We start from the raw sequence: 25,099 nt of genomic DNA, 5'->3' as shown, positions 1-25,099 counted from the left end.
ATTTAGTTCTAAATTTATATTTCTACTAGTCAAATTTTACATGGATGTGATCAGAAAATATCCCAAGTTACCAGAGATTCTTGGACAGTTGTCAGTTTCTCCAGGTCTTTCCTGATTCTTGTTCAGTGGTGAGGAGTGGGGAGATTCTCTCCCATCACATTATCCACAATTGTGCTTATCCACCAGCCCAATAAGGGGAGTTGGTTTGATTGAAATGATATGAACAGCTCAAAACACCGAAAAAGTATTATATGAGTATTTTATTCATTACAGGGTGTAGCTGGCGAACCTGGTCTAAAGGGTGAACAGGTAAGTCTTGTTATTTGACTAGTATGAAATGCAGTGTTTGCTATGCACCACTTCATAAGCAGGGGGGACTGACTGGTTTATGGGCTTGATTAAAACGATGGATGCTCGCAGTCTTTCTCAACCTGCTTCATTGTGAATGAAACCTAGAGTTGAGTTTGGTCTGTAGCCTTATCTATTGTTTTAATAAGCTGGAGCTAGTGACGGCTCTGCTCCAGGACTGCATACTGTCTTTCCTTTGAAGAAAGTGGCCCTGTCTCTCTGGTTCACCAAGTTGGTCTACACATGTCTGGTGGAGCCTTCCATAGCCACATCATAATGTTTGAACTTCTTGATCAAGACCTCAGCAAATAAACTGTACATGTGAATTAGACTCAGTCTTTTCCCTGTGTTCCTTTCTCTCATGTAAGAGCTCTCTTTCAAGGGCTACTTATTGATAAAATTGTTGGACATGGTCAGTAATCTTTACTTTAAGCTGAAACTCAACCTTACCTGCTGGTTTTTCTCTGAGTTCTTTTCTAATTCGGACTAGTCACTGACAGCTAGATTGGAAAGTCTTTGAGAGCATTTTGTATTTCTGCGTGATCCTGGGAGCACTGTGGGCACTTATGGATGTTTATTAGTATTGAGTGGTAGTATTGAGCCATTAAACTAAGAATTTAAAAATGTGAACATTTATCTTAATTTTTAGGGTGCCTCTGGTGAAGAAGGTGAAGCAGGAAGAAGGGGTGAATTTGTAAGGTTTTGTTTTGTTTTTCCTGGTTAATGGTGGAGCCTTTCCAACTTCGAATTGTATTGTGTACACACACACACACACACACACACACACACACACACACACACACACACACACACACACACATTTTTCTGACACTGCAATCCTCACTGCCTTCCTTAAAGGCCAAGATGTTTCTCCTATAAGCTAACAGACAACTCTCAAGATTGCAGCCAAAATCAAGTGAAACAGAGATACAACACCCCAAAGTTGATAGAGCTGGTTTTGAACCTTTGGAAAATAAAAGTGTTTCCTTATATGTAGCGAACTCTTGTGTAGCTTTACATCTAGATATTCAAGGTGATTCTTATATGACTACATAGAGTCTGGAAATAGTGCTTACAATGAAAACAAAATTGAAGTTTTATTGTAGTGCGAAGGCTATGGCTCAGAAGTCTGTCCGAGAGCATTCTCTCTAGTCTAAAAACCTCCAAAGAAGTGACCTCCATTTCCAGATGATGCCAGTGCTAAATCTCCCGGAAGGTGGTAGTAAGAAGGACAAGTTGTTATTACTGCTAGAGCTGCTTGGTCTGCTGCCTAATCATTATGGTTTTGACACAAACTAACATGACCTAATGTTTTGGTCCTTTGGGGTTGGGGAAATAGATTTCTCATGAAACAGTTTTAGAGAGCTTTCAGTGAAGAAAAAATTGTGGTAATGTTGTTTTATTCCAATTTTCAGGATTTATTTCCTTATTTTTATTTTATTTTATTTTATTCTATTTTCAGGGTTTAGATGTAACTTCTAAATTAGGCAAAGCTTCCTAACTACAAGGGTAGTTCAAAAAGTTCCTGAAAAATAGAATTAAAAGATAACACGAATCTTTCCATGAACTTTTTGAAGGGCCGACCCCACGGCGCACTCGGGAGAGTGCGGCGCTGGGAGTGCAGCAGTGCTCTCGCCCGCCGCAGGTTCGGATGCACTCACTGGCTGAGCGCAGTGCAGCCGGTCACAAAAAGACAAAAAAAAAAAAAAAAAGACTCCTTGTATTAAGTAAATTTGTAAGAGGGTTACTCCAATTTTATTTTCTGTTGAAGTTGTTCATTTTATGGACTAAGAGAAGGTTTTAAATCATTTTGTTTTGTAGTGGAGATTAATTGATGTACTAACACTTGAGCTGAATTCATATTTAGAATTAGTGGTGGGAGATTTTCAAGTTCTTGTTTTTTAAGCATAAAAGCATGCATATTTCCTTTGATAGACTTTTGGGATGAATTTTAAGAATATTGTTTGAGTTACAGAAATGAAGTCATCAGGTTTAAATGGCTACTGTATTTTATAACACAAAGCTATTATAATATCTTTTGACTTACACATTTCAATTCTCTGTGCCTAGCATTTTAGACCTGGGTGGATCCTTGGAGAGATCTTATTAAATAAACACTGTTAACAGTGTTTAACAGATAAGTTAGCCAAAGGCTGGGAGGTTACATAGCTCACCCAGGGTCACAGAGTTAAGTAGCAGAAGTAGGACTAGAACTCGGACTAAAATCTAAATTTTGAGTCTAATATTTTTCTGCAGTGCCAGGGTTAATCTGTTCATGGTTTTCTATATTTCAGCAGAAAAACAACCTTTTTAACGTTTTTTAGGAAACTATCAAATGTGAATACGTTGTTCTAATATAATTTTGTTTTATTGATTTAGGGAGATATAGGATTACCCGGCCCAAAGGGATCTGTAAGTATAATGAACACTAATGGTACAAAAAATTAAAAATATCAATAAAGCTGTAGAAAATGTAATACTCTGCCTTATCAAATCATTTTTATAAAATTGAATTCTTAAAGGACTTACCTTCAAGGAAATAAATGTCTAAATTTATTCCTTAGGTAATGGATTAATCTAATAGAAAAATACCTTACAGCTGTGTAAATGGATCTACCTTTCAAACTAACCACTCTAAAGGAACTTTTTACATATTATAAATGGCTCAATGAGTGTTACATGATAATACTGTAATTTCCTTCCCAAATGGGTCATTTTTAAAGAACTGACTTGTGCTGTGTGATGACAAGAGTATAATTGAATTTTGTTGGCAGTTACACCGTTGCAAAATATTTCAGTACTTTTCTTAATCTCCTGTGTGTTCTAGTTGGGGAAATAAGATAGAGGCATAATGCAAAAGAAAATATAATAGAGATTTATTAGAATTACAAAATGAGCATCTTGTTCAATTTTGTCATTTTACTGAAACTAAACTGATATCCTTAGAGATCAGATATATTCAGAATTATAGAATCAATTAGTAGATAACCTGAGATGATTTGCCAGTTTGAAAGGAATGCATATCTAATGCAGCTAGAAACTTAAGAAAGTAAAAGGAGAAAAGATGAAGCTCAGACCTCAATCCCAAATGCCACAATCACCAGCTTCTAGTTAATCTGCAAGTCCTTCCTATTTCTGGAATTTCCCCCGTTCCTCTCTGTCCCTGTTCAACATATCTTCACAGTAGCCAATGTAGTCTAGATAAAAAGATAAAACCCACTGTGTAGCCTTTCTCTGTTTACAAACCTTCAAGAATAACATTTTTAGAATAAAATCAGATTCTTAGCAAGGTATACAAAGCCTTTGATAAAGTGTTCTTTGCTTCACTAAATTTCTCTCCTCCATATGTGGAACTTCATCCGTTTGCAGTTCTTTTTTCATGCCATGCTGTTAACACCTTGTTTCATTCTCTTCACCTGGAATGATCTTCCTCTTTCCTTAGTATAGCTACTGCTTACGTAAGCATTTAGATCCATCCTCAGCACCACTTTCTCTGGGACAACCCACCCAAACTTGGTTACAGTGCCCAGCCTTGGGCTCTTAGCACACCACTAAGATGGATATTATTACATCGTGTTAACTATCTGCCTCTAATTACCATATTTCAAGATTCAAGTGACATTTTATGCCTAAGAATCTTTGATGGGAATGGTTTAGAATTAAGAAAAATATAAAGAGTAAGCCTTGATACAGTTTGGTAATAGAAATCCTACATCACTATCTAGAAATAGTAATGTTCAATGGAAAGAATTCAAGCTCTAAAAGAAAAAAGGTGAATGAACAATGCAGTGGTCGAAATAAGTTAATTGCTTCCAATTGGGATATAATATTAGGAATTAGCTCTTGATTCATAACCTCCTTCCCTTCCCCTGTCCTACCTGACAGTGCCCAGGTAATACTGAGGAAAATGAAGTATATTGTCCCAGAATCAGGGGAAGTAGTCACTAACACAAACACTCACTTTCCTCACTGATTTCAGTGTAGACAAACCTAAGTAGGAGATGTCTGTAGCCTGATTTCTACTTGAGTGTAACATCCCTCAGCTGAGGAATTCTTTCCTAAAGACCCAGGGCCATTGTGACGTCCTAGCCATGTGGGCCCTTCATCTCTTCATCAAGAAATGCCCGTTCCTTATTCTAGCAATATTTCAGCCATTGTCAGCAAGATAGTACACTCTGCTTTGGTCTCCTTTGTTTTCTACCAGTTCTTTAGTGCATTTCTGAGTTCATTTTGGCTTCTCTTCTCAGCTTTCTAGAAGCTGTCATATTTTGCACCCTAGGCACCTGACAATTCCCCAGCCTTCCATCATATTTTTTTAACTCTCCCTGCTGACACTGTCTGTCGAGAAGTATTTTTAGCCATGATATCTTTCTAGAAGCAATTCTGGCAAGTTGACTTTGATGAATCTCAATTTATTGCATAAGGAGGGATTGAAAAAAGCACACTTGCAGAACATTTTCTGGATGTCTAGTGAAAGCATTGCTTCATCTTCTCTTCCCTTCAATTTAAAACAGTTGAATGTTTGAAAAAGTTAAATCTTTCTAAGTAAACATTGCATATGAAAAGGAAGCAGGATTAAATCGCTTTATAAACATTCATATCTTGAACGCTAGCATTCCCTTGCTGCCTCCTGTCCTTTTATCTTTTCGTTTTTATTCTGAACAACGGTACACTGTAGCTGCTCTGCTACGAATTCCACCAGAGGAATTTAACAAACTTTTAATTTAACAAAAAGTGAATTAATTTAGTCCCAATTTAAAGCAGTTATTTTAGATGAAGATTCTTTTAAATGCTTTTAGTGATCTGCTTTCAGAAAAAAAAAAATCAGACTTGTATATATACTTTTGTGCTAAAGAAACAAGTGGTTTATTTTTAACTTCCTTAATATTTCTATTTTTAACTTCCTTAATACTTAGATAAATAGTGAACTTCTTCTGGCCCAGTATTTTAAATGCAGCATTTTAAATATGATATTTTTAGTGCATTGATTTAGTTTATGTTAGTATTTCGTGATTCCTGGATACACTTAGCATTTTCAAATTCTCCAAAAAAATGTTATAAAGGCTAAAATAAATAGATTATGTTCCTGGAAATACCTTTATTTTGTGATTGCTGCTTTGGTGATACACAAAGTAACATAACTTGTAGGAACTCAGCCTTTTTGTGGCCAGAAAATGTATAACAAGTCTTATTAAAAACTAACTTGCTCTTAGAAAATGGCTTAAGGTATGAAGAATGTAATTTTTAAAAATGTAATATTCCAATGAACATTTTGAAATAGTAACTGTACCAAAAAGAAAGATATTTAGGCATTTACTCAATCTGGAATTCTAAAAGACTGGTGAGTTGTTGTGTGGTTTTACGTGTCTTCACCTTGTGGTAAAAGTAAAGGCAAAAGATTTGTTACCTCTGAACAAACACTTCCTAGGAGACTGATAGAATGTAGGAAACCTAAAATTTCATGTAAGTGTATTACTGTTAAACAGACACATCACTTGTGGTTAGCCCTGGTTTCATAGTGTGCTATTTTGCTCCAGGTGGGTAACCCTGGGGATCCTGGCTTGAGAGGGCCTGAAGGAAGTCAAGGGCTTCCTGGAGAGGAAGGACCAAGAGGACCACCTGGACCCCGAGGTGTGCAGGGAGATCAGGGTGCCACCGGCCTGCCTGGTGCCCAGGGCCCTCCGGTGAGTGGTTGGCAGTCCCTATGATTTCCTTTGGAGACCCCATCCCACAGCTGTGGGGGATAGACTAGACATAGCTCCTCAGCAGCAAGTTCTCTTGTAAATTGAACCAACTGGTTCCTTGCAGAGTCTGCCAGTTTACAATTTAACAACGTTCTCTTTATGGTTCCCTGTGTAAACTGCCTTTTTCTTTTCCGTCCCAGGGTAGAGCACCGACGGACCAGCACATTAAGCAGGTTTGCATGAGAGTCATACAAGGTAAATAAATCATAAATGTTTGACTTTTTCCACCATAAACTTTTGCTTCTAAATATTTTATTCTTGTAGGTATGCAAGGGCAAATAACAGTGACTTTTTGCATGCTTTAAAGGTGGGGTATTTTGAGTGATATTAATGCCAATTCTGTGTATCCAATTGTTGCCATCCACAATTGCTTACAGCTTCAAAGTAAAATATTATCTTTCTGCATTAGCAAGCTTTTTTCTTCCCCTCCAAGGAGGCTAATTTACAAAAAAGTACACAAACACATGCACCCACGCTTTTTTCCTTTGGAACACAAATTCTCAGGTGTTTCTCCCCTCCTCAAGATCCTACTTAGTGTGTATCTAGGCTCTCTCTAGATTATATGGTAACTGACAGACTCCATGCTCATAAGAAGCATAAGGACATTTTCTTCATTCATGTACCACATATGTGAAAAATCAGTAACTAGCATTTTACCAAAATGATGATATATTTTCACATTTGCTAACCTTTATCTAAAAGCGTCTGTAGCTATGGCAATTGTTATTTGTTTCAGAATTGGTCTAGTTATGAAGGTACACAGCAAATGAGGATGTGCGAGAGTACCTATAACTGAGAAGATCCTGTGACACTGGAGCCTTCTGACAGACAATTATCTTATTCCGATGTAACCAACTTTGTCATGAAGAAATATTCTTCTTTTGTATGCTCACTAGACTGTCCAGTTTGTCTAATAAACTTGTGGAGTTTTCCAGAATCAAACAGGAATGAAATTATCACTCCTATATTTGAAAATTAATATAGGTCTCTTCATTGCAGACATTTTATCATGAAAGTCTATTTCAGTTGTAAACATTATATATTTAAAAAATTATGATTTTATGCTAACTCTTAAATAAGACAAATTTAGAATACTCACATTTGAACAATTTAAACATTTAAACATTAAGACAGACATTTAAACATTTAAATTTAAACATTTAAACATTTTAACAATTTAAACAATTTTGTACTTACACTTAATTTAAAAATGTTGGTTAGAAATTTGTTTTTGATTTATATTCTTTATACTCCAAAGCTTTAAAAAATATTACACTAGACTATTTCCTATGGGCTATTTTAGTGGGGAGATTTTCTTGTACTTCATGGCTTCAGTGAGTAATTCTGAATCTATCTAATGGTTCCTGAAAAAGCCCACACAGTTATTAATTTTTAAGACAGACTGTGACCATTCTCCCAAATAGGTTATTTTTAATGTTTGTGGTCGAACAAACGAATTAAAAAAAAAAATCTTTTGAGAGGAAGAATTTATAAAAAGCCATGAGTCCTTAGGATATTTAAGGTTATGAAATATCTTCAAACTGAAAATGTGAAGCTAGGTCTCAAATGGTGTCTGGATACTAATTCTTGGTTTTTAAAAAGCTTCTGCACATTCACTTCCACCCATATTAAGAGACTCATTTTTCTTTCTATCCTGGGTTTTCAGATACCCAGACAGGATTCAGGTGACCCTCACCCTTCCAGAACATCACTAATCCTAAAGCCCTGCCATTTAAGTTTTTAAAAATTCCACTCACCTCTTTATTTCAAAACAGCAGGACCAAATATATCCAGGGAGAGCTGAATAAAACAGCACTTGTGAAGCTTCCTGGCAGAGAGCCCATGAAAAAATTATCCAACTTTATTCATTTCTTACCACTAATTTTGAAGCTCTGGTGACACACGTAAAAGAAAGGCATTTGGAATACCTCTCTTTTCATTTGAATCACTTTCATGTTTCTGACTTTTCTTGGTTGTTTTCTTTATTATCTTTTAGAGCATTTTGCTGAGATGGCTGCTAGTCTCAAGCGTCCGGACTCTGGTGCATCCGGCCTTCCTGGGAGTCCTGGCCCCCCTGGTCCTCCTGGTCCTCCTGGAGAGAATGGTTTTCCAGGTCAGATGGGAATTCGTGGACTCCCAGGCATTAAAGGCCCCCCTGGTGCTCTTGGTTTGAAGGGACCTAAAGGTAAGCCATTTTGCTTGGGTGGAACCAAGGAATTCACGTTTTACCAATCTCTGAATATCCAGGGAAGTAAGAAAATGTATTATTCTCTTTTACAGTGGTGATGGTAAAGAGTTGAAAACCATTATATGATATTCTGTTGACCGTGCTGTACCGCAACAGTAGACTAAATACTAGAGTTAAGGTCCCCTGACTTTTAGTACTGATCTTCCTTAATTAGACTCCATCTCAATCATAGTTAAAAATAAACTTTACAGGATCTGGTAAAGGATCTTTCAGCTATTTTACTCTGAAGTCTTTGTAGAGCTCTTCTAAGATGGCAACTGTCTTTACAATGTTGGTTTCTCTTATTAAACTAACAAAATTTGGTAGCAGGATGTAAGAAAAATTGCATCGTGAATTGGAGCTGCCTCCCTCTTATTTATTTTATTTTTATTTTTTAATTCTAATTCTATTCTAGTCTATTTTATGTAATTAAAAAATACTGTTTGCCCTCTCCCACCCCATTTCATCACTAAATTGATTTCAGGACCCACTCACAGGCTTTGGCTTGCATTTTATAAAACAGATTTAGGGGCCGACCCCGTGGCTCACTCAGGAGAGTGCGGTGCTGGGAGCACAGCAGTGCTCCCGCCGCGGGTTTGGATCCTATATAGGGATGGCCAGTTCGCTCACTGGCTGAGCGTGGTCACAAAAAAAAGGACACACATACACACACACACACACAAAACAGGTTTAGAAGATAACTTATGTCTTGCAGAAAATAAAATCCAGTGCTTCTTAGAGATCGTTTCCATCCTATCTGTAATCGAAATAATTAACATTTAAAAGTTAATAAGATCTTATATATTTAGAAAATTTTTATTGAGGCCTAAGATAACACATACTAAATATGTCTTGGTATTGAGAAAAATGCTATTCCCATTGTTTTATTTTTTTAAATTTATGGGCTGAGCTAACGGCCAGCCCATATTCCCATTATTTCAAAAGCTTCCTGAAGTTTTAAAATTAGGGCTGATCACCTTATGTATTTTATTCTTTAAGTACATTGGGGAAAGTAATCACGTGATTGATCAGGTAGTTGGCATTTCTTTTCTCAGTCTCCCTCTTCTTTAGAAAAGTGACATTGGATATTTGGTTTTGATAGATTTTTTTCCAGCTCTGGAGAACAATCTAACTTTATTCTTTAATATGTGAGAGTTTGTTTCTTCCACTTTTGTTTAAGCAAGTTAAGCCCTTGCATCCAGTATTTTGCAGAAAAACAGGGCTGTAAATGTGTTAGGTATTTAGCAGGACTGATTGCCTCTAATGGTGTTTGCTAGTTGAGGTATGTCAGCTTGGGTTGTATGAGTAGGTGCCTTGGATAATTTACAGAGAGGACTAAATAAAGTGAAGTGTTTCTATATCATAATGACTGACTGACAGTTCTCTGAGGGACTTCAGAAAGATGCGCCATCAAAAACAAGAGAGAGACTTTTTTCTTTTCTTTTCTTTTTTTTTTTAAAAATACAGTGGTGCTCCAATTAGGGATAAATATTATGGTGTGAATGGTCAGAGGGCAAGCCAGCTGCCTTTTTGGATCTATAAATGAATTGCTGATGCAGTTGGCTAACTATACCCTCAGCTGGAACAATTTATTTAATTACATTTTATTTTATTTTTTGGCATGTGCAGAGCTGCATGTTAAAAAAAACGAGCTCTAATTGGGGCCTCTTGTAAGGCTGGCACAATTTCAAAGCTTTCAGAGGCTGGACAAAATCAAATAGAGAGCTGAGAGTAGAGTTCATCTTAAAGAGAACAGGGCATTTTCTCTGAAAGAATCACATACCTATTCGTCTTTGTCCTGCTTTTACCTACCTGTTTAGGAGCTCATGCCTTAGGTGCTCTCTCTAAGGTTAGTTCCAATTCAGTCTGTAAACCATTTCTAAGAAACTCTACCGCCTTGGGTGGATTGTTGACATGGTTGGATCTGTTGTTCCATAGCCCATGGATGATGACTCAGTCTTTCCTGAGGTCACTTTAGAGCAGTGGTTCTGAAAGAGTGGTTCCTGCAGCATCAGCATCACCAGGGACCCGGCTAGGAATGCAAGTTCTCTGGCCCACCCCAGAAACACTAAATCCAACACTCTGGGAGCGGGGCGCAGCAGTCTGGTTTAATAAACCTTCCAGGTGATTCTGATGCAGCTGAACACGGGTGTGGACCATTCATCCATTTTCCTACTGAAAGGAACATCTTGTCAGGTCTATAGAAATCGCAGCCCTACTTTCTTTGGCTAAAAGGAAGTCTCCATATTTGGGGCATAGCTTAACTTTGAGCCAGTAACAGAACTCTCCTTTAAGAAATGAAAATGTCTGTGTCACTTGCTGCACTGAGAGAGTCTGTCCCAAGCTCCTTTTCTTGGCCTTGTTGGTTCATTGGAATCACCCATATAAACTACCCATACCTGGGTCTTGTTTCCAGAGATTCTGATTTAATTGGTCTGGGCATTGGGATTTTAAAATGTTCCCCAGATAATTTTAATATGCAGCTGGGGTTGAGGACCACTGGAAACAAAGGTGAATTGTTTGGGAAGCTTTCTGGACAGCTTTTAGCAACATTGAATTGTGGCTAAGTTGGGCTGGGTTGCCTCTAGAAGGTGAAACTCATTTTGAAAGGAAATATGTTTCTATATTTGGAACCTGGAAAATGTCTCTAGCACTAAGTTCATTTGTCAATAATAGCTTGATCATATAAAGGATTTTCCCCTAATTTTTCTTCAGTGTTCATTACATAAACTATATTCCGAAGTGATATTCCTTTTCTTTTTTTCTAAAGGATTTTCTATCCCTACCCTCTTCCATCCTTTTCTCATGATTAGATTCTTTTAAAGTAGTGTCTTCTTTTAGTTTTCCTTCTGTAAATTTGGGGTGGAGGCAGGAAGATCTTATCAGATCTTTATCAATCTCTCACATATTTGGAAATAGAAGACTAGGTAACTGGACTTGAACTTTTTCGTCCCACCACATACAGGAACAGTAGCATGAACATATAGTTTTCTACTATCCAAAGGTTTAAAGCTCAAATTTTCTCTGAAAATAAACCACCATTTTGAAACTTAAATTTTCCACCAATTAGAAAGAGACGTAGTTTAGAATTATTGCTCGTTCCCTTTCCCACCATGCCCCGTAAAGAAGGGACGGTGTGAGTCTTGCTCTACCATACAGTTACTTTGAGAGTCTTTTTCCAGAGAAACTCCTACATAAATAACAAACAAATAAGTTATATTATTATTAATGCTTTTAACAGTTCAGGTTATGTCTTAGTCATGTTTTCCTCCTCCTAAAAAATACTCTGAAAAATACAGTGGAACATTTTCAATAGGAGCTCATAGAATTTTGCCTCAAATCAAAGTCAAAGCTTAGATCCTATCTGTAATTTTTCTTTTGTTTCTCACTAACATGTTTTATACAATATTACACAAACAAGTTAGGGCCATGGCCCATGCTGCATGTATATTTTATGTGTATATTCAAGCAGAAACATGAGAGACCTCTGACTGGCCTTATGTACACTTTGCTTAGTATTACATTAGTGCTTTGTGTCATAAATATTATTTTTAAATGTGCACGGTTTGGATTAATTTAAGTCTCTTTCAGTAAGGCTGTGTATTTTTAGATATTTTAGTATGAATCAGACATGTCAATATGTAAATGAAGGTTTGAGAAAATACACATGCCATAACTGTGACTGACAACTTTTTCTGTATCAATCTGCTCACATGGAGACAGATCATCAACTATAGCTTTCAAATAAATGAAATAAATAGCAACTTTGAAGCAGTGAGAATTTTCACTCTGTTCATGAGCTGTTTTTCTGCTCAAACTGCACATTTTCCTTCATACCTTATGTAAAGCTTATTTTACAAGATCTTTATGTGTATTTTTTGACTGAGTAGCCTAACAAAAGTGGACCTTTAGTTTCCTGAGCTGGTTTTTGTATCTCTCAAAAGAAGACATGACCAAGATTTAAAGAATTAGATTAACCTGGTGATTGATAGACAGAAACAGCCTATGTGAATGGTTTCCTGTGGAAAAGCATTTGCACAGTGAGCTCTGTCTTGGAGCCCATCTAAAATTTGTTTTTCTAAAACATTTTATATATAGAGAGAGATATATTTTACTTAAAACTTTAAATTTATTATTAGCATATTCATTCTTACAAATCTTGATATTTCTTTATGCCTTTTACCTGACCTATCACTTCCCAAACCCCCCATCTCTAGTATCTTGATGACACTATGTATAAGAGCAAATATTTAGAAACAATTTACACATGTCCAACAATGAGAAAATTATTGATCATATAATAATTCATCAATAAAAATTTTCTTGATAAAAAAATAAAAATAAAATTTGTTTTTCTAAAACTGATAACCAAAAGACAGCATCACAACTAAGACAGTGGTCTTCTGCCTTGCAAGTGACATTTTAAAGTTGGTGTGGCTTCAGACTAAAATGTGTAAGTAAGTTTACCTTTCACTTTCAATGTGAAAGCTACATTTTAGTTTATAATCTTTATCTCTTATCTTCAGAAAATGTGGCATATTTAGAGATTCTCTTCTCATTGCCAGCCTCTAGAATTACAGTGATCTGACATTTAAATCGCTAAGTTAACAAGAATGCTTAAGCTGTTAGTTTTAAAATGCTAATTGTCATATCTTCCTTATATAGTAAGGCCATATTGATGATGAGTGTAAAAAAAAACTAGCTTATGTGAACAGGCGTTCAGCCCAGGCTATATATTCTTATATGGTATTTATATAAATGTAAATTATTTTGAAAATGTAGTTGACTAATTATAAAAACATTTACATAAGGACATTGACAACTAAAATCAATATGGTGACTATTTAAACACTCACTTCAAAATGAGAGATTTTTGACAATTTGCATAATGTTCAGATGGTCAGATACTCTTCCTATTTTTGTTGTGTACATAATTTTGTTTTTTGAATTAGGACAAACTTGATTCAAAACTGAACTGATACAGATATTTGGAAAAAATGATTATGTATAGAATTTGTTGCAAAATGCCATTGCATCTTCTAATAGTATAGTAGAATAATAATATTCTACTCTACTAATGGGATAGTTGCAGCACAAGGAGCAGGAGAAGTCATTTAGGACCTGTTAACTAATGCATGAAGGCATTTCATTAATGAGGCCAAGTGGCTGGGTTTGGTCTCTGCAGGGGCCAGTATAATTAATGCAACTTTGTACTGTGGCTGCCAAATCCCCAAATTCAATCAACTGTCTTGTAAATGTCTTGCAAATACACATGGTTGGCTGCAAACCAAAGTATATTCCCTATAAATTATGAGTCAGTAGTGAAACATAGACACTTGTGACAGCTCACTTTAAATTTTTGAAATTCATTAACTTATTTTTGGTAATACTGTACTAAATTTACATTGTTCAAAAAGTTAAAAATGTATAAAAAGGTATTTACACCTGTCTCCCATTTGCCTAGTTTCCTTTATCCTTCGTACTATGTAGTTACTATTATTAGATTCTTATATATCCTTATAAGCAATAATATGTAAGGATATATGAATATGTATTTTCCCTACATCCTTTAAAAAACAAATCATATTGTCTTTTAGCAAGTGATCTGGACTTTGCTTTTTTCACTTAACAATGTGTCCTGAAGATCACCTCAAAGAGCTTCCTTGTTCTTCTTCACAAGCTGCATAGCATTCCATTCTGTGGAAGTACCATAATGTATTTAAACTTTTAATGGACATTTAGATTGTTTCCAATCTTCCATCATGGCAAGGCTGCAGTGGTCAACATTGTACATATTTTATTTTTGTATAAAATATCAACATACACTCTATCTCTATCTCTGTGTCTGTATCTAGGATAAATTCCTAGAAGTAGAATTGCTGGGTGAAGTGGTAATTCCATTTGTAACTTGATAGCTATTGTCAAATTACCCTTCAGGGAGATTGTACCAATTTGCACTCTGATCAGCAATTTGTAGTAGTGTATTTTTCCACAGACTTGTTAGCATATATTTAATTAAACTTTGGAATTTTTGCAGATCTTATGGATTAAAATAGCATCCTTAAAAAAAAAATTTGCATGTATCTTGTTATCAAAGTAAAGTCAGGGAATTTTTTATATATTTAAGAACGATTTTCATTTTCTGCTTATGTATTTTGCTCATTTTTTATCATGTTGGCCTTTTTGCATTGATTTTAGGAACGCTTCATATTTTGAGTCACAATAGAAAGGCCAACTTCAGTCTCAGGTTATAAACTAATTGTATCTTTTATTCTGGTTCTTAAGTTATACTTAAATATTTCATTTATTTGTAACTTATGTTGGAATATGGTGTCGGGTATGTCTATTTTTTTTTTGTTTTCCAGTTGACTCGCCACTTTTCCCAACACCATTTATTGAATCGTTCAACATTTTCTCATTTTAAGATGCCACCTTTATTATAAAACAAATCCCTGTATGTATTTGGGCTTGTTTTGGGGTTTTCTATTCAGTTTTGGGGGTCTATTCCTGGACCAGTACCACATCAATATAATTGGTTTAAAAATCTGGTAGGATTAATTCCCTTCATGTTGCTTTTCTTTTTGGAAATTTTGTGGCTATTCTGGCTTATATATTTTTCTATACTGTCTTCAGAATCACCTTTTTTGGTTAGAAAACGTGTTTGCATTTTCACTGGGATGGTGATGAAAATTCAGCTTAGAGAGGACTGACAATGTCTTATGCTGGTGTCATTCCATTTAACAGCATTTTCCTGGACTTCTTGTGTCTTTTAGAAATGTTAACTTTTTTTTCATGTTGGACTTGTATATTTCTGATTAAGCTTATTTCTAGTTGTTTAATATGTTAATTGCCATTATAAATTATATGTATTTTTCACTATGTCTTATTCCTGGTTGTTATTTGTAGATATGAAAATTATTGATTTCCATATATTAATTTTGTACCCTGCTAGATTACTGAATTCTCTTATTGTTGGTAGTAGTTTTTGAGTTGCTTTTCTAGAGTTTTAAGATATATACTCATATAATCTGAAAATAGGGATGGTTTTAACTCCACAAACCAATGATATATAATAGTGATAAAGTGGGCATCTTTATATGGCTCTGACTGTAGTGGAATTGCTTCTTGTGTTTCCCATTAAGCATTATGCTAGCTGTGGCTTGAGAAGGGTTTATTTTACCACATTAAGGAAGTAGCCATTGATTCTTATTTTATTAAATGTTTTATTATGAATGCATATTCAATTTTGTCAAGTATCATTTCAGTATCTATGGATATGGTCATCTGATTTTTTCTTCTTATACCTATTAATAGGATAAACTTGATTTTTGCGTTGCTACATGCTTCCTACAGTCTAGTTTATGGCAACTTCATGACCTTTTGGCGTCTGAATTTTGGCTTCACTTAGTTTAAAAATACAGAAATTTATTTTTATAGATATATAAAAAATAACAATTCTTTAATGAAATACAGGTGACTTGGGAGAAAAGGGGGAACGTGGCCCTCCAGGAAGAGGTCCCAAAGGCTTGCCTGGAGCTACAGGTCTCCCAGGTAAGTGTGTTGTATGGCAGGATGAGGTAGTGAAACTGGTAGCAAGTGGACAGTCTGAGTTGAGTAACATTTTATAAGAATTGCTATTTGATCACTTAAGCATATCAAGTGATCATAATGGCTGGCATAGAGTTTTCAAGACCAGCTTTAATGAAGAGTTAAATGATCTGGAAATCATATCTACATTCTTTGTGAGAAAACAGATGTCAGGATTTGAAATTTTAGTTTCTTAAATAGATGCTTTAAGAAAAATAGTGTCAAGGTGCAGCCACACTGCATTCATTGTAAAATTCTAAATGAATGGGGTCCTATCCACGTCTAGCCCAGTGATTAGTTTCCTATTTATTATTATTTTTTAATCTAAAAAGCCAGAGCAGTAGAAAAATTAATCCAAGTTTTCAACTACTAATGTTGTACAGGAAGTAATGGAAATTTTATTTTAAAAGCTTCCCTTTCACACATTCAGACCCTCCAAAAACTCATATCTGAGAAAAAAAAAACCAAAAAAAAAAGAAAAAAACCCTGAATATTCCTCCACATAGTCACAAAGAGCCACACATAAGCCACGTATCACAGCTGCATCGACTCAGGCGACAGGGTAGCCTCTGTGTGAAGAGCCTGGATTCTCTCACTGGGCTTTCTGTTCTCTTTACACACTGGCTACTCTGTCACCAGAGTCCAGGCTGGAACACACTCAGGCTTTGGGAAATGACTTACAAGCCCAACCACAGAAGCAGCACAGAAGCAGTTTAAGAGTGTGCATGAGTGCAGGCTTCCAGCAGAGTCTCTTACAGTGGCTGAGGCAGTGGGTCAGGAAGGCTCCCAACCCCTAGATGTTTGTTGCTGAGGATGGTTGAGGTGAGAGGGGTGTGCAGGAAAAAAAGAAAAGCAAGGTGTCACTCTCTTACACAGTGGATTTTGGAAAACTTAGTTTAGGGAAACTTAGGAAAAGGAATTACCATTTTCTAATTTTGCCAGAGGCTTACATATTTAACCACGGCTATAATTGTCACCAAAAACTTCATTGCTTTCCAATTATCCATTTCATTGCTCCTGGGGATTGCTTTCTCATTAAAAAAAAAAAAAAAAAAAAAAAAAAAAAGAATACATTTGGAGATAACTAAAACACTGTCTCTCTAAAACTGATTCTTGGGTCTGTCGAGATGTTTTCACAAATGAATACATTTTGTGATTGGAAAAGGAAGCTTTTGTGATTGGAAAAGGAAAGAAAATCTGGTTGAAACTCAGATTTAGAAAAGAAGATTTTTAGTACCTGATGAAGTCTGGATTCATGGATGGATATTTAAAAGACAGAAGAAAAGGAAATAGAATTTACTGAGTGCTTTTCTCCTACATCTGTGTCAGCAATGGCAGCAGTAAGCTGATAAAACGTCATCATCACAACTTGCTTAATTATCTATATATTTATAGGAGAGCTTAACAATTTCTCTTTTTCTCATTTTATTGACTAATCATTTAGTTCTTGAACCAATGCCTTGTACTATTGGCAACATTTTCTGGTACTGAAAATATATCATGTTTTCTAATGAATCTTACTTTAAAAAAAATCTGTTGGTAAAACACATGCTAAATTTAATAATGGGAAGGTTGAGGAAGCCCAGCTGTGCACATGCCTGTCCCAGCCTGCCACGAGGGAGCGCAGTGTTTCCCACGTGCAGTAAACCACTGGGGGGAGCTGAGTGTCACTGCGAGGGTAAACGGGGGGTTCCTCAAACAAAAAATCATTCGATCATCCATGGGTAGGCAAAATGGTACGGTAGGATGAGCTCATCATTTGCAGCCCTCTGGGGCCCTCACCTGTTTTCCCTTAGGAAAAGAAACTAAATGTGTTATAGCTGGTCTTGGATTTAATACTTGAATATGATTTGTTAAAACATCTTGTGGACTCCCTTTTTTAGGACTCCTAAGACCTGCCCTTTCTCTTTTCCTTTCCTCCTTTGGCCAGTCCTTGCTGGCCCTTCCTAGTACCACCTCCCGAATCGCCGCCCTCCTGGGACTCCAGCACACCCCCCCTTTCTCTCGCTCGTCATCTCGTTTTCTTCCAGCTCCCCCCTGAATCTCACTCGTCTTGCTTTCCTTCTTCTGGTTACTATGTCCCAACCGCCATAGTCTCTTTTGGGCTTTTGTTAAATTTAAATCGAAAGGATATATGACATTATTTAGTGAAAAATCTTGAGTTCCAGATAATTTTTCAAAAATATAGGCTAACTTTCAAAAGCACAGCTGCTGGAGAGGAGGGGTCTGCCCACCTGAGCGCACACGCGCAGGAGCCGCGCTTTCCCACGCTCCCTGGGGAACCCGCGGGGGGGGGGGGGGGGGGGCTTTGGTTTTAGGTCAGCTCACATTCTCTTGTCTACACTGTGAATATACTCAGCGAACGATTTCTCAAATTAAGTCCCTGACTAGAAGCTTTTTGGATCGTTCTCCCCTAAAGCTAGTACTCTGAAAATGGGCAGTTTGGAGTGTGGGCTCCACACTTCAGACGTCCTGGGTTCAGATCCTGACTCTGTCCCTTTATGCCTTTGAGCGAGTTACTTAATTTCTCTGCACCTCAGTTTCTCCACTTATAAAATAGTGTTAATAATAACCTCTCTCTGAGAGTGTAATTCTGAGGATTAATGAAACTCAATCCATGTAAAGTGCTCAGGACAGTTTCTGGTAGGTGATAAAAAAATTGATTATTATACTGTTATTAATATAACAATCTACTTTCTGCTTTTTGAGGTGGATGAAGGAAAGCTAAGGGCAAAGCTGGACCCCAGTTAAGCCCTTGCAGCCTTTTCTCCTGTTCTTGATTGGCAGTAATATGTTACTCTTCTATCAGTACCACCCCTAACGCCCCAGACCTTTTCTCCAAAAAAATCAACTTCAACTCCAAATCGCAACACTAAGTAAATCATTTCACTGGTTATTTATACACTGAGAGGCTAGACTGTTTTTTATTTCCTGGTAGAGCTTGGAATGTGATTAGGAATGTGATTCCTGGTCTCCAACAAACATAATAGTAATAGGACTTTAAGACCTGAGAGAACCTTCAATAGAACTTTGTGCAGGAACTTATCCAGAAACTTCTAGATAAATAAACATCTTACCTAAAAGAAAAAGTATACAGAACAGGATTCTCTGTCCTTGTTGTTTTGGGGGAATGAAAAAAAAAGATCATTTTATCATTCTTTGTACTACCATATCTGACATATTTGAAAAAAATGTTATTAGAATTCCTTTATTCTTTCTGCACAGTTTTAGTGCTCTGTCTCCCCGCTACAACGGTATATCTCTCACTTGGTGCAGTGTTAAGTATTACATACCCTTTGGGGTTGGAATGCACATTGCACATTGTGGACCATAGATGATTATTATAACCATTGTGATGACTATCATTTTGACTATAGTGCTTTGTTTCAAAAGTACACGTACGTGATCTAGTTTGTTTCTCACAGCAAGGGGTAGGCAGAGCAGATATTTCTGGAGCGCGGGCCCTGGAGCTGCCAGGGCTCAAACACTGTTTTTACACGTACTGTCAGCAACTCTACCTCATTGCTTCAGTTTCCTCCTCTGCCGATGAGAATAACCTCACCAACCTTATGGAGTTACTTAGGAGGGTATATGTACATGTAAAGCACTTGGAACAGTGCCTGGTGTATGGCAAACACTCTGCAATTTAGCTGTTATTGTTACTGCTCTTCTTATATTTGAGAAAATATAGACCTTCAAAGTCACACACCCTGACAAATGTCTCTCAGGTATAACAAGGCAGATATTCATGCTTCCTGAGTCCAGGTTCACATAATGAACAAAACGATGAGCTGGTTGTCCAGTAATAAGATTAGTTTGTCTTTGCCACCCTTGCCATGTGACATAGGCACACCCCATAGCCACTCAGTGTCTCCCTTGCTTTTCTGCCTCTCTCAAAGAGCCATGCCAATCCCATTAGAGATCCCTGGGACTTTAGTCTCCCCTTTGCCATCAGTTTCTTACCACAGGCCAGTTAGTGCTGGTTGGGTTGTCTCCTTAAGAGTAACTATCTATGCATGCACCCACTGAACTTGCCCACATGGGACCAGTTCCTTAGCACTCTGGGGATTTTAAGGAAAAATATTTAACAATGGGTCCTGACTTCCTCTTTGTACATTCAAACTCACTGGGGAAAGGAATAAAAAATGACGAATCATATGTATGTGATCACTAGGAAGGTGACTTGTGGGCTGAGATACTTTTCCTTTCTTGGATGTGGAAGTTATAGCTGGCTTTGTGATGGGCCACACCAGGTAACGAGGCTATTCAGTTTTCTTGTGCAACCTTTGCAGATAGGTGAGCTTTGCTTGCAAGTATTGAGTGAAAAACAAAAACAAAAACAAACATTCAGTTTTGGTTTAAGTTTTGCAGTAGCCGCTTATCCTATTTTCATTGTTGCTGCTTTTTTATTTGGTTGTGGGGACTTATATAAACCAATTTGCATCAATTCCTTAACCATATACTGCTTTGTTACCACAAAGGTAAGCTCAGTATAAGAAATATAAGAAAGTCCCTGGGACATACAAAAAGTTTACATGACCAGTGGATTAATAATTAAATGCTATATTTAATGATGAAAATTATTTGCAACTTTTAATTTATTATTATTATTTTAGTCTGCATCAATTATCCTTCAGAATATTCCTGCAAGGATTAGCCTCCGTCGGTGTGACATGACTGCCCTCTAGTGTTCACTGAGAGAATGATATGAATATTCACTTAAAAATCATGAAATGTTTGGCAAAAACATTTTTATAATACTTGAAATTTCAGAAAATTGTATAACCATGAGGCTGTTAGTTTAGCTAACACACAGATGAGGAAGGCAAAGCAGAATGAGAACACTTCAGATTCATGCTTTCTCAAGAATTGCAAAGTAGTTTATGGACATTCATTAATGCGGCTGCTGGACTAAACATTTATGCTCACTTTGTGACGTTATAGTGAGTCAGCTTCACTTCTTGAATGACTTGAACTGTGACACAGTTTTACAACAAAATGAGGCTCCCACACAACAAGTTTAGGCTCACCAGAAACTGACAACCTGTTAGCTGACAGGCTGTCTTTTCCTTTGGCGTTTCTAGAGGTCAAAACCTCAGAAAAATACCTTAGTTCCTTATGATAGTTAGAGCTCTGGAAAACTCAATACTACTCTCTGTTACCGTGCCTCTTTTTACTTCCTGGTCAACTCAGGCCCAATGAATTCAATCAACAAATGACAACAACCAAACACACACACACGCACACACACACAGAGGCACACACCCCTCTGCAGAGTTAGCGAGTCAATAGGCATGGAAATACAGTTAGGTTAGAGTAGTGGTTAAGGGTACTCATCCCTAACTTCAACGCTTTCTAGCTCTCGGACCATGGACAGTTATTTAACCTTCCTAACTCTCAGTTTACTCATGAGGAAAATAGAATCAATAACGAGCAGAGTTTATGGAACATGGTAAAGGGAAAGAAAGCATTTTTATTGTTAGTGATGAAGGTGATGATGATGACATCATCCAAAGCTCCAAAGGATAAATCGCTGCCTTTGGCAAAGGCAGAATTGGACTAGATGTACTTTTCATAAAATAAATCAAGAGTAGACAGGATGACTTCATCAGATCTTTCCTTAAAGGATGAGCAGGAATTTGGAATAAACTCAGCAAGTTAAAAACACTTTTGGAATGTATTGAAATGTGGGAACTAAACATAAAAATCCGAAAAGTGTTCTTTCTGCTTTTAAATATTGTTTGCATATTAGAGAATAAATTTCCTTCAATTTAAGATTTTAGGCAGGGGGCTGGCTCTACAAATGTTAAAGAAAGTTTGAATTAGTTGCTAACGTTAAAAAATTGAGAGAGGTTTATTTAAAAATTCAGCTTCCTGGCTTTTCTTGAAAATTATCAGAAGTTCTGACAACACAGGCCCATATCCCCCATGGCAGTGGTTAGACGGAGCAGCGCTGCTGCCAGGATCCACTCTTGTTTACCACGGGCCTCACTCTTCCCTCTTGTCTCCCCAGCACTGATGTGGAATATCAATGGCCAATTTTCGTTATACTTGTACTATACGTTTTCTTCTAGTAAATTTCTTAATCCAGGCCCCAATTCTTTTTTTTTTTTACAGCATTAGGGGTCAGCAAACTTTTTCTGTAAAGAACCAGATCTCTTGGCTTTGAGTGTCATGTGATCTCTGTTGAGGCTACTCAGCTCTGCCCTTGTAATGCAAAAGCAGCCACAGTCCAATGACAATGCCTGTGTTGTAATGAAACTATTTACAAAAACAGGATTTGGCTGAAGCTTGTCCAACCCTGAGCTACATGATCCCTGTGCTTATCTGGTTTTCCACCTCTCCTTTGGGCATTTTCTCTTCCTAAGCTTGATTTGATTTTGTTAAGGCAGACCAGGTATGTCTCAGTGGGGACATTCGTCCTGATGAGGTGCATGAAAACCACCTTTTATATGCATTTAGATCTGGCCCATCTTTTAAACCTTAAAAAAAATCAATTTAATCTTTAACTGCTGCAAGTGTCAGGGGATCTAAATAGGCTCCGCTAAAGGCACAGTTCTGCTACAGCCTCATCTATAGACGCAGCAGATCAAGGAGAAGGGCTTTGCCATTAGGAAAAAACACATAATTATCTTCTTCATCACAATTAATATAGTTGAATGAAAGCTTACAGGATAAATTAAGGGAAATTACTTACAGTTCTGCCTACCTACAGCCTTGAAATGGATAAATTCAAAGATAATTATGCTCCCTTAAAGCTTGTTAATGTTTTTCCCTATGACATTGCTGTGTGTGAGTCTAGTTGTTAGCACAAGAGGAAGAATGAGATACTATATGTAAAATGGGGTCTTTAACCTACTATCCTTCTGAAAGTATGTGAGATATATGTAATAAAACCACTTAACAAGACCAAACCACTAAGACCAACAAGAGACATATGTGATAAGACCACTAAAATAGAAAAAGAAAAGAAAGAAAATAACTAAACCTATGTAAATATGTAATTGACCAGGTAGATTTGGCTTTCAGTTTTTTTGCTGAATGGCCAAGGTTAGGATGGCTGAGCTAAAATGAAGATCTCTATCATGCTATGTTATCATGGCATAGATGATAGGTTTAACACTGATTTTTCATAGTTGCCTTTGCAATAATAGTATGAAACTGCTAGTGCAATGGGGTAAATGTTCAACAGAAATTCTCTCTGTTACGGGTGCCATGCCTCAGAAAATGTGCCCCCTTGGGTGAAACAGACTATCTTTGAAAATGACAAATGGAAGAAATGTTCCCAAGGAACTTGCTATGGTGAAATTTACGTTGGGGTAAGCCCCTAGTGAGAAGAATATCATAGAATTTTCTAGGGCACACGGCACACTCTTCTAAAAGACATTAATCAATAATATCTCAATGATTGTAATAATAGCCCCCATTTATCAGGTACTTTCAATCATGGAATTTAATTTATAAGGAATGCATTATGCCATCTTGTAGATGAAAAAACTGACAGGTTAGGGAGTTGCTAAAGTAACAGTATTCATAAGTGGCAGAAATAGAACTTAAAGCCATTTGTCTATTTCCAAAACCTGTGTTTTCAACCACTGGGCGAGACTTCTCCCCATACAGGTGTTGCTCACCTATTAGAAATAAGGGATGCTGCTATTGCAGCACTGTTCAGAAGAAATATAATGTGAGCAAAAAATGTGAGTCGCATGTATGATTTTAAATCTTCTAGTAGCCACATTAAAAAGATAAAAAAATCAGGTGAAATTAATTTTATTAATATAGTTTATTTAACCCACAGTGTGCAAAATATTACCATTTTAACATGTAATTAACACAAAAATTGTTAATGAAGTATTTTACATTTTATTTTCATACTAAGTCTTCAAAATCCAGGTGTGTTTTATACTTCTAGTTCATCTCAATTTGGTCCAGCCACATTTCAGTGCTCTAGACATGTGGCTAGAGGCTACCATGTTGCACAGTGCAGTTCTACTGATGGAAATGTGGGTTAGATATGCTGAGGGACATTTCTACTTTTAATTTTTATGAAACCCAAGTACAATGAAGGGATTTAATTAATTTAATTTAACTTCATCATTATCATCATCATCAGCCATGACCCATCCTTTCCAAAAGCATTTATTAAGACCCTTCTCTGTACATTGTGGGCTGCAGAAGTCCAGTGCCTTTTGCCAATTTGCAGCTATGAGAAGTCTCCTGTTCACATGTGCAATGTTTTGTGTGTTTCAGGTGACCCAGGCCCTGCCAGCTATGGGAGAAATGGCCGGGATGGTGAGCAAGGCCCCCCAGGGGTGGCAGGAATTCCTGGTGTGCCTGGCCCACCTGGCCCTCCTGGTCCTCCAGGTTTCTGTGAGCCAGCCTCCTGTACCATGCAGGCTGGTCAGCGAGCATTTAGCAAAGGGCCTGATCAGTCAAAGGCTTAGAGCTGCATGGCTGTCTGCATAAACCATGCCTGGCGAAGGAGCTTGGAAGAGAAACACCACCTGAAGCTGGGGCAAAGATGTCAATGTATTACCTGCCACGTGATTACAGAAGTCCTACTTGACGATCTGTTTAGACAATGGTGCTATTCAAGTCCTCTTTCCTTTTTCTTGGAGGGAAGACAGCAGAGTTAGCATTAAAAACAAAACAAAACAGAAAACCTTCCCTTTAAATAAATTTATAATCCTATTCCCAGGATATTGAACTTCAGTGTGCTACACATATGTGATATATTGTGGGCCACTGTGCCAATAAACAAAAACAACAGTTTGGTTTACCTCAGTTGCAGTAGTTATTTTCATTTTTTATTCAGATGTTGTTCTTAGCTTATTGTTTTAGTTATACAGAGGATGACTAGACTAGTTATGAAGACACCCCACTACATTCAGTAGAATTGGTGCTTACGATCCCTGTCAATGTGCTCTCTTGGGAGTGGCAGGAAAGGGCTGTGTCACCCAAAATGACTTCCTTAAGTCACATGTTGGTTTTCATCTTCAGCCTGAATTTTTGTTGAACTGTATGTACTGTACCCAAAACCTGTTAATATTTTGAGTCCTTCTATGTTAAAGCGAAGAAGGAATTTTAATACCCTGGCATTTATAACTTTTATTGATGAGATTATTTATTTTAAAGGTTTGAGGTAACATCTCTGGTTGTACCAAAGAAGAAATAAATATGATTTCTTAATCTC

At 36.9% G+C, this 25,099-nt stretch overlaps 1 protein-coding gene across 1 annotated transcript in view; it reads left to right on the top strand.

The window, feature by feature from the left end:
• COL9A1 (collagen type IX alpha 1 chain) overlaps positions 1 to 24,350 on the top strand; it is a 91,273-nt gene extending 66,923 nt beyond the window's left edge. The window contains exons 31-38 of the mRNA XM_063098323.1: positions 274 to 309; positions 998 to 1,042; positions 2,728 to 2,760; positions 5,886 to 6,032; positions 6,233 to 6,287; positions 8,089 to 8,277; positions 15,793 to 15,870; positions 24,157 to 24,350. Of these exons, the coding sequence (XP_062954393.1) occupies positions 274 to 309; positions 998 to 1,042; positions 2,728 to 2,760; positions 5,886 to 6,032; positions 6,233 to 6,287; positions 8,089 to 8,277; positions 15,793 to 15,870; positions 24,157 to 24,350 (777 nt within the window). The remainder of the gene's footprint in view (positions 1 to 273; positions 310 to 997; positions 1,043 to 2,727; positions 2,761 to 5,885; positions 6,033 to 6,232; positions 6,288 to 8,088; positions 8,278 to 15,792; positions 15,871 to 24,156) is intronic.
• Positions 24,351 to 25,099: the final 749 nt, after the last annotated feature.

The sequence above is a fragment of the Cynocephalus volans genome, chromosome 5, assembly GCF_027409185.1.
Source record: "Cynocephalus volans isolate mCynVol1 chromosome 5, mCynVol1.pri, whole genome shotgun sequence".
Lineage (NCBI taxonomy): Eukaryota > Metazoa > Chordata > Mammalia > Dermoptera > Cynocephalidae > Cynocephalus > Cynocephalus volans.
This window is presented reverse-complemented; position numbering and strand designations above follow the sequence as displayed.